Source organism: Neolamprologus multifasciatus, chromosome 3 (genome assembly GCF_963576455.1).
Source record: "Neolamprologus multifasciatus chromosome 3, fNeoMul1.2, whole genome shotgun sequence".
NCBI lineage: Eukaryota > Metazoa > Chordata > Actinopteri > Cichliformes > Cichlidae > Neolamprologus > Neolamprologus multifasciatus.
In genome coordinates this window covers 109,330-118,970 of record NC_140441.1, presented here as the reverse complement: position 1 = coordinate 118,970, position 9,641 = coordinate 109,330, and the positions used below count along the sequence as shown (strand labels likewise).

General features: G+C 42.6%; 1 protein-coding gene across 1 annotated transcript; it reads right to left on the bottom strand.

Annotated features, from left to right (window-relative positions):
• Nucleotides 1-233: 233 nt before the first annotated feature.
• Nucleotides 234-2,187, bottom strand: LOC146520906 (HLA class II histocompatibility antigen, DR alpha chain-like). The gene is made up of 4 exons (XM_085154540.1): nucleotides 2,054-2,187; nucleotides 1,730-1,975; nucleotides 999-1,280; nucleotides 234-807 (listed from the first exon to the last, which is right to left on the bottom strand). Exons 1-4 carry the CDS (start codon nucleotides 2,109-2,111, stop codon nucleotides 677-679), a joined length of 717 nt encoding a protein of 238 aa, XP_085010666.1. The 5' UTR covers nucleotides 2,112-2,187; the 3' UTR covers nucleotides 234-676.
• Nucleotides 2,188-9,641: the final 7,454 nt, after the last annotated feature.

Sequence of the window (9,641 nt, the reverse complement as noted above, 5' to 3'; positions counted from 1 at the left end):
GTAAATCCGTTGGGCATCTTTCTTCGCCTTTAGACAATAATTCTGATGGCAAATGAACCAAACGGGACAGGCAAAAAAAAAAAAAAAGTAATGTCATCTGTGACCAATGAAGTCACATGATAATAAACAGGAAACATGAACCTGCTCAGACACTCCTGACTCAGAAACAAACCACAGAGAGCGAAATGGATCCATGAATATTTGTAAAGACACAGGAAGAACACTCAGACAGATTTGTGGGTTTATTACTCAGATGTTTTTTATTGATACATGGAAATCTGAAACAGTTTGATAAACAAGGACTCATTATAGAAGTTTATGAACACACTGAGGTCACCTGACACTGAGTTCAGATTAAACTGATCTCAGTCTCATTGATTTGACTTTTGTCTCCTTTGTTTTTGTGGCAGGAAAAGGTTCCAGGTAGAATCTGCTGGATGGATGGTGGAGATACTCACTGTGACGAGGGAGCTTTAGTTTGCTTTGAATCCCAGAGTTAAACCTTATTGACACAGATGATCACAGGACAGCTCATACAGGAGATTAACTTAAAGCAGGTGAGACAGGTACACAGGAAGCAGATGTTCATTACAGGTGAACTCTGCACACACAACAATAACACACACTCATTATGAGCTCATTGTAGAACTATGATGACATCATCACCGTGAGCCAATCAGCTGCACTCGTTTCCTTTGACGAGGAAGAAGGTTCCAGCAGCCACACCGACCAGACCGAGAGTCAGACCCACTCCACAGAACACAGAGGGTCCAACACCTGGATCAGAGCGAGCGGATGCCTCCACATCTGGAGACACAAACACAGAGAACATGAACCTTCACATCTGGAGGCAAAGAGGAAAAACACACATCTGTGTCAACCTCTCAGCTCAGATCAGATCCAGCTGTTCTGATGAACACTGGGCTCAGTCTTCACAGCTGGAGACAGACACCTCTGTATCTCTGTCAGTGACCTGTGTTTAAAAAAAGTTTTCTCACCATACATCTTGGTCAGTGGTTCAGTCAGGGCCAGATGTTGCACTGCACAGCTGTACACGTCTCCCAGCTGTGGGGTGAAGTCCAGTCTGGATGTCTGTCTGAAGGAACCATCTTTGTTGGGATAGGGAACGTTGATGCTGGATCCTGTGACCTTCTGCTGATTCTTGGTCCAGGAGACGTTGACAGGAGCAGGATAGAAACCAGTCACGTGACAGATCAGAGTGTTCTCCTCTCCAAACTCCACCTCATCTCTGGTGTAGATCATCACAGCTGAAGGAGCGTCTGTGCACAAACACATCAGGCAGAGGATCAGAGCTTCAGCTGGTTCCCATCAGCAGGTGATCATGATGATAATAAACATCAATAAAAAGTTCAGGTGTTCACTCAGATGATGTCATCACTGTCTGTGTGAGAGAAACTAGTGTGAGGTCAGAATCATGAAGTTAAACTACAGACAGACAGTTCAGCTTTAGAGGAACTAAAAGGAGGAAAAACAAAATAAACTGTCATCTTTAATATAAACACAAATATAAACATGTCAGTGTTTCTGTACACACGATCAGTCTGAATGTGTTTAAGGTGGAATGATTTCATATATATAATCAGTTTGAAGCTGGCTGTGTTTGATTGGACAAAGTAAATCAGTGCTGATGATGTCATCAGTGTGTTACTCTACAGAGTGTGCAGGTACACACAGGTGAGGTGAGACAGGTGTTACATGTCATATTTACCCTGTTCTGGAGGGTAGTCCTTCATGCCTTTACCAAAACGCTTTATGTTCTCTCTGCAGATCTGTTGATTAGCCACAGCGTGTTCATACTCTCCTTGGTAAGTGATAGGATCAACAAAAGGAGGCTGAGGGTAGATTTCCTCCTGTTTGTTGAAGTCTGCGTAGGCAAGCTCTTCACCATCCAGTCCATACATCTTCTCTCCATCAGAGTCTGAACAGCCAACGATACTAATGTCGCTGTGTTGATCTGAAACACATCAAACACTGATCAGTGACCTGATCAATAACCTGATCAATAACCTGCTGTTTACAGAGACAAACTCACCGTCAGCAGAGACACAGAGGACACAGGAGAGGAAGAGGAGCAGCTCCTTCATCTTCATCAGCAGCTCTCTGACAGTTAAACTCTGAGTGTGTGTCTGTGTGTGTGAACCTCACAGTGTGTGAGAGTCTCTGAGTGACTGAAAGTGCAGCTGAGCTCTAACACACAGCAGCCAATCACAGAGCTCACAGCTCATGATGTCATCAGTGTCCAGGCAGACAGCAGCTGGAGGTGAACATGATCTGACACAGACAGCACGATCAATAATCAATATTTATAGACTCTTCAAAATAAAGTTCAGCCTGATCAGTTTCCATTCTGAAGATTTTCAAAATAAACCCAACTTTATTTTAATAAAATGATTCAGTTTGTTTAAAAACACTGTGAAATATGACTTTATGTGTTATTTAAATAGTTTCCAGTTTAAAACACACCTGAGGTCATGTGTGTTACTGTGACAGTGAGAGTCACAGCTGTGTTTGTCAGCAGGAAACAAAAACTTTACGCCTCCATCATATGTTGTAGATCCATCCAGCAGGTCCATCAGAGTCTTTACTGGGCCGATTCTGGCCCCGGGCCTTATGTTTGACACCTCTACAATAACCTGATCAGCTTTCAGAGAGTGATTATTGATCATAGGTTCAGGATCAATAGTTAACGTACTGTCAGAGGAGCAGCTGAGTTACAGCTGAGGAGGAGTTCAAAGCGTTTCCTGTTTCCTCTGCTGTTTATCAGCCAATCAGCTCTTTGCTGTCACACAGCTTACCTGTGCAGGTGAGTCATCATTGTGGGTCTTCTATATGTTCATCTCTGATTTCATAAAAATGTGATGGTCATGTAAGATACATGTTTAAAGATAAGATATATATCTTATATGTTTAAATAAGTATGTTTATTGTTCACACACTGACTCCATGTTTGAACATGAATTTCACTGAGATCATTGAAGATAAAAGCCTCAAACTTTCATCATTCTCACCATCTAAAAGAATCAGGATCTGTAACATCAAACTGTAAGGGCTAGTTTCAATAAAAGAATCAAGCTGTGCTGTAAAGTCTCATGTTTGAACACTCAAAGGAAGAAAGGTCATTTTAATTCAGTTTTCTTGCTGATTAAATATGACAGGCTGTTTCACAAAAATAGATACTCTGATCCACAGAGAACAAAGATCTGCTGCTCAGATGGATTGTTTAGTTCAGTGTGAGAATATTTTTCATCTTTGACACCATCTCTGCAGATCATTCCTGGACCTGCTGACCTGGAGGAGTCTGACACAGATCCTGCTGGACGTGGTGCTCGGTTGGTGAATGTGGGGGTTTGATGGAAAATGTGAGCACTGTAAACTATACAGAACATGTTTGCAGACATCATGTGAGAAGCAGCTCTGTTAGAGTCCTCTGTGCTCCCACAGCAGGCTAAAGTTATCTATAACAGTCACATCACAGTCACCACAGACTGATCACAGACAGGTGTGAGACCAGCAGACTGAAACAACCCACCACAAAGCTGAGAAACTGCACTGAGATGAGAGTGTGGTTCAGAGACTCCAGGACCCCAAACAGATGCAGAGCATCTGGTTTAAACAGGTCAGACTGTGGATTTAGGAAATTATCAAGCAGTTTTTTTTGTCTTCATCCTGTTGTTCCTGAGGATGAAGTCATCACATTAGGGTGAAGCAGGATGGAGTGAAGACCAGGCTGGGATCAGCTGTGGTGTCATGTAGATGGAGGGCGAGGTGCTGCAGGATGCTGTGGAGGAGCTGAGGCTGTGATATTCTTGAGGTGTCATCTGGAGAGGTGTAGTTTTCCTTCAGGAGGCTGATCCATGTGAACTCCCTGGAGATGGAGACCATAGGCTGTCCTCCACCAAGGACACTTAGTTCATCCTGGAGGCTGAAATAGTGGATGAACTCCTGACAGCGAGGGGTGGAGTCAGGACCGTCTGCCAGTGCTTCATGCTGTGGTCCTGGGTTTAGATCCTGGTGGACTGAAGCTCACTGGAGCCTTTGGTTTGGTGCTCAGTGTGCTCCATGCATCTGAAGCCTGGGCTGGTCCTGACCATGGCACAGTTAGAGTTCAGATCTTTCTAGCTTCACTGAGGACTCCAGGAGCTGTGTCCTTCTTCAGTCTGGTGCAGGGTGGTGGTCCTTGGTTCATTCATGGATTTTTCAGCTTAGACAGACATCTGTCTGACAGGAACAAACAGTCAGCCTCATCATCTGAAAACACAAAACAGCAGCAGTCGAAAAATATCACATCATTTTAACACTTTAATGAGAAACAAAGACCTAAAACAAATGCTAATTAAGTCATCCAGAAAAGTTTTTTACAGTAACTACAGGAGTCAGACCAACATGTGCAGTGACTGGTTTTTGATATTTCCAGAAAGGTAAATGTGATTGTTCTTCATACTCTGTTTGTGATGTGAGGAGGGTCAGTGCTGCAGCTACAGACAGCAGTCGTTCAGTCCAACCAGCTGAGCCTGTGACACACGTTTATTTTCACTTTATATGATGTTCTTAGTTTATCAGTGAAGTAATTCAGGTTCACTTTAACTGCTCGAAGATGAATCAAAATCATATCAACTGTAAACACATAAATGTGAACTCTAGATTTATAAATATTCCTCTTAAAACAAGTAGGAAAAGTCCACACATACTTCACTCAGGTACAAGTACACATGCTTGTGTTGAAATACTCTGTAGAGCAGCAACAAGCAGCTCTTTGAAGGACGTTTCTATCAAAGCTCACTGAACCTGGTGCTGTATGAACATAATAGTTAAATAATATATTTGTACTAGTTCCTGTTAATGTTTGTGTCTCATCTCTACGTCTTCATATCAATCATGTGTGATAAACACTGATATGAATTAAACTGCTGTATTTATGTGTTATTGTTCCTCCATTTGTGTTCAAATGAGTTTAACTGATAACTAAATACATAACGTATCAAACTAGACCCCACACATGTAACCTTATAAAGAGATGGGTCAGGAAACATGCTGCACCTTCATGAGGCTGAGCACAGGACTGACAACATTTACAATTAATCAATCATTTATTTCAAGCACATTTGTACATAACTAATGATTAATGAGCAAACAGCAGCAGCCAGTAAAGATGGAAATATGAATTATATGAAGCTCGATGTTTGGATCCTGCCTTCAAACAAGAAAGAACAAAGTGCAAACTGTAGATAAAGATGAATCATCAGAGGCTGGATGTTTCTTTCAATGTAAAACATCATGATTTTATTGCGACTAAAGAACATAAAAGGCTTTCAATCAGACAGCAAAAGGATGGATACACAGATGATAGATGGATGTTTGGGTGGATGGAGACGTGGAAGTGGAGCCAACTTTAGCCTCTTTCCACTGACGACTCTCTTTTCAGCTCCTTGTTTCAAGTTTTTCTTGTTTCCAGAGGTCCTGCAGCAGCTTTATATCCTCTTCTGTTTGATCCAGTTACAGACTCTGCAGGTTCAGAGATGTCACAGTATTTAACTATTTGTGTCTCTATGATTAAAGTCTGAGGTTATCACACGTGTTGGATTCTGGGTTCAGTTCTGGCTGAAGCATTTTGCTTTTTTTTTTGGTCACTGATTTTGAGGACCAAGAGTTCAACAGTTGTTGAAAGTTCGGAGGTCAGACTGGCTGCACAACAGCGAGCTTCATGAAGCTCAGACTTTTAGGCGTCTGTGTTTGAGAACTGAGTCACATGACGTAAACAGCAGCAGCGTCTCTGAGGTTTACCATCGGTCACCTGAACTCTCAGAAAGTCCCCGCTCTCTCTGGGCTTTCACTTCCTGTTCAGCCAGCAGCCAATCAGAAAAGCAGCTGCTGCTGTGTCAGCTGTTACTACAGGAAGAAGACTGTATGTGAACAGCAACAGAGGCACACAGACTCAGACGCCCCCTGCTGGATCCACACTCAGTCAGAGTCAGAGTTTAAGGCTGGAATGTCCCAAACCAGTTTAACCAGTTTAACCAGTCTGACAGTCTGAGTGGAGTCTGCAGGTTTGAGTCACATCAATAATAATCACCTGTCCACACACAAAGTCTGAAAAAATACATAAATAAAAATTTAGAGCTGATTATTGCAGCAAGCAGCCAATCAGAAGCAGCTGAGTCATCAGTTACCAGGTAAAGCTGAACAGCAGAAGGACTCTGATCCTTCACTGCAGTACAACAATACTACAAACAGACACAAAGTCCTGCATTAGAAACAAATCTACTTCTATTCTTACTTTATTTTCTTATTGTGAAGCAGTGACAGGGGGAAAGAAGAACTCCCTTTAAACAGGAAGAAACCTCCACCTGAACCAGGCTCAGGGAGGGGTACATTGATATACCTACATGTTAGTTAGCTGTCTCACTGCGTGTCTTATAGTGGATTTATTTCTACCTCTGAACTGTCCCACCATCATCACTCTGCTGGATTCAGTGTCAGTGATGTTCTGCTTACATAGGCAAAAAAGTATGTAGTCAGCCACCAATTGTGCAAGTACTCCCACTTAAAAGATAAGAGAGGCCTGTAATTTTCATCATAGATATACCTCAACTATAAGAGACAAAATAGGGAAAATATCCAGAAAAATCACATTGTCTCCCTCCATCTTGGACTGCACACAAGATCTCACCACGTGGGGTCAAAATGATCACAAGAACGGTGAGCAAATATCCCAGAACCACACGGGGGAGACTCGTGAATGACCTGCAGAGAGCTGGGACCAAAGTAACAAAGGCCACCATCAGTAACACACTACACCGCCAGGGACTCACATCCTGCAGTGCCAGACGTGTCCCCCTGCAAAATAATTCATTAGAACCATTTGCAATTTGTTTTAAGTCACTGATCATTGTATTTTTTATTTGGAAGTTATTTGGTTATTCCAATCCTTTAGATCCATTATTCATGATATTATTTGGTACTGTCCATATGTTTTTATATTACTGCTCAAAGAAATAAAGGGAATACAACAATAAGACATCCCAGATCTGAATGGGTGAAATATTCTTATTAAATATTTTGTTCTTTACATAGTTGAATGTGCTGACAACAAAATCACACAACAATTATCAATGGAAATTAAATTTATCAATCCATGTAGGTCTGGATTTGAAGTAACACTCAAAACTAACGTGGAAAAGACACACGACAGGCTGATCCAACGTTGATGTCGTGTCCTTAAAACACATCAAAATGAGGCTCAGTAGTGTGTGTGGCCTCCACGTGCCCATCTCCCTACAACACCTGGGCATGCTCCTGACAAGGTGGTGGATGGTCTCCTGAGGGATCTCCTCCCAGACCAGGACTAAAGCACCAACTCCTGGACAGTCTGTGGTGCAGTTGGTGGATGGAGCGAGACATGATGTCCCAGATGTGCTCAATTGGATTCAGGTCTGGGGAACGGGCAGGCCAGTCCACAGCATCAATGCCTTCATCTTGCAGGAACTGCTGACACACTCCAGCTACATGAGGTCTAGCATTGTCTTGCATTAGGAGGGACCCGGGGCCAACCGCACCAGCAGTGGTCTCACAAGGGGTCTGAGGATCTCATCTCATTCCTAATGGCAGTCAGGCTACCTCTGCCGAGCACATGGAGGGCTGTGCAGCCCCCCAAAGAAATGCCACCACACCATTACTGACCCACTGCCAAACCAGTCATGCTGGAGGATGTTGCAGGCAGCAGAAGGTTCTCCACGGCGTCTCCAGACTCTGTCACGTCTGTCACATGTGCTCAGTGTGAACCTACTTTCATCTGTGAAGAGCACAGGGCACCAGTGGCGAAGTTACCAATCTTGGTGATCTCTGGCAAATGCTAAACTTCCTGCACGATGTTGGGCTGCACAACCCCCACCTGTGGATGTCGGGCCCTCATGCCACCCTCATGGAGTCTGTTTCTGAGATCTTCCTTAAGGCAGAGTTTGATGTAGACTTTGCAGTTCGCAGTCCATGTTGACTGAATCTTGTTTTGTCTTAGTATTCGTGCTTGTTGTGCTATGTCAGCATTTTTCTTTGTCAGATCCTCGTTTATGTAGACACAGGTTCCTCTCAGCTTCTTAGCCTGTCTTAGTAGGTCCATTTTTGAGTTTCTATTCACAAATAGGGATGGGTATTGATAAGATTTTCACGATTCCGATTCCATTTTCGATTCTGTTTAACGATTCGATTCTTTATCGATTCTCTTATCGATTAGTGTTCTCCTTTTTTTAAAAAAAAATAAGGTCAATTAGCTTAGATCTTTGTTTTATATCTTCTCTTTGAACAAGATAGAAATTTAGGAGTAACATGGCCTTACAAACCCAACAGTGAGATCTTAACAGATCCAACCTAACGCTCTTCAATGGGGTGTCACAGGGTCCCCAGGAAAAAAAATTGTGAATGTAAAATAATAAAATAAATATTCTTCTGTAGCAATTACACAAGAATATCCAATAATGTCCCTGCCTACAATTAAACACATTCACTTACCGAAAATCGGGGGCATCTGCTGTGGCAAATGGGTGCAAGCCTTTTACCACAAACTTAGTCACTGCTCCGTGACATTCGTCTATCCTGGCCTGAAAGGAGACGCTACCGGTAGACTGCAGCGAGAACTGCCAGCATCTGAGCCAGACTCTGTCTGTCTCATCATGGTCACCTAAATGCACAGTAATGGCAGGTTTTGTAATAAGGCAGATCGCGCTAACATAATATGCACCGTTAGTTGATTATTTACCTGCCGCATTAACGGGAGAGGACGTGCAAACGTTACCGCTGCTGCTGGGTTGACATTCACGAGTCCGGAGCGGAATTAAAAACACGACATTTATTTAAGGTTATCGCGTGTTTTGTGAGCAAATGCTTTTGCATATTCATAGTGTTTCCTCCCTTAAATGAAATATCTACTGTGCAAGTATTGCAAGTTGCCCTGTTGTCATCCGTTCTTGTAAAGTATAACCAAACTTTTTAGCGTTTGAGCCGCCATGTTTCCTGCCAGGTAAATGACGCTCCGCAACGTGGTGACGTCATTCGGGGCGACTGGAATCGATAAGGGAATCGTTTGCAAAAATGGCAAACGATTCCAAGGAATTGAAACAGTGGGAACCGGTTCTCAACAAGAACCGGTTTTCGATACCCATCCCTATTCACAAAGTGTATTATTATAGATGGTTTCCACTGTTATTTTTTCAAGGGAGAGAATGGCAAGTCGCAATGTTTTTACTATTAATAGTTATTCCCTTGCAGCTGAAAAAAAAGAAAATTTGTCAATGTCAACTTCTATAGGCTCACTGCCTTCCTCTGCTACTACAGCTCTGGCATACAATCTCTCTTTTGTCTCCAATCCACTTACTATCAACTCATTCATACGGATGTACTGCTCTAGATCTGCCACTCGGGACTCAAGTAAGGCTATTTTTTGTCCTTTTCTTCATTTAGTTTCTGCAGTTCTTTAATCTGTCCCATCGTATCCAATAGCAACTTCTGTTGTTTGGAGATATTAGAAAGCTCTCCTGACATAAAATTTAGAGATTTCTTATCTCCTCTATCCAGTCCTCAGACTGTGACCTTCTTTGGTGGCATTTTGTTGGCAGCTTTAACAGATGATC

Excerpts from the sequence above, each read along its gene's own strand:
- LOC146520906 (XM_085154540.1), bottom strand. The coding sequence starts at position 2,111 with ATGAAGATGAAGGAGCTGCTCCTCTTCCTCTCCTGTGTCCTCTGTGTC. Across the intron at positions 1,976-2,053 it reads CCTCTGTGTCTCTGCTGACG|ATCAACACAGCGACATTAGT; the intron begins GTGAGTTTGTCT and ends GATGTGTTTCAG. Across the intron at positions 1,281-1,729 it reads GGACTACCCTCCAGAACAGG|ACGCTCCTTCAGCTGTGATG; the intron begins GTAAATATGACA and ends GTTTGTGCACAG.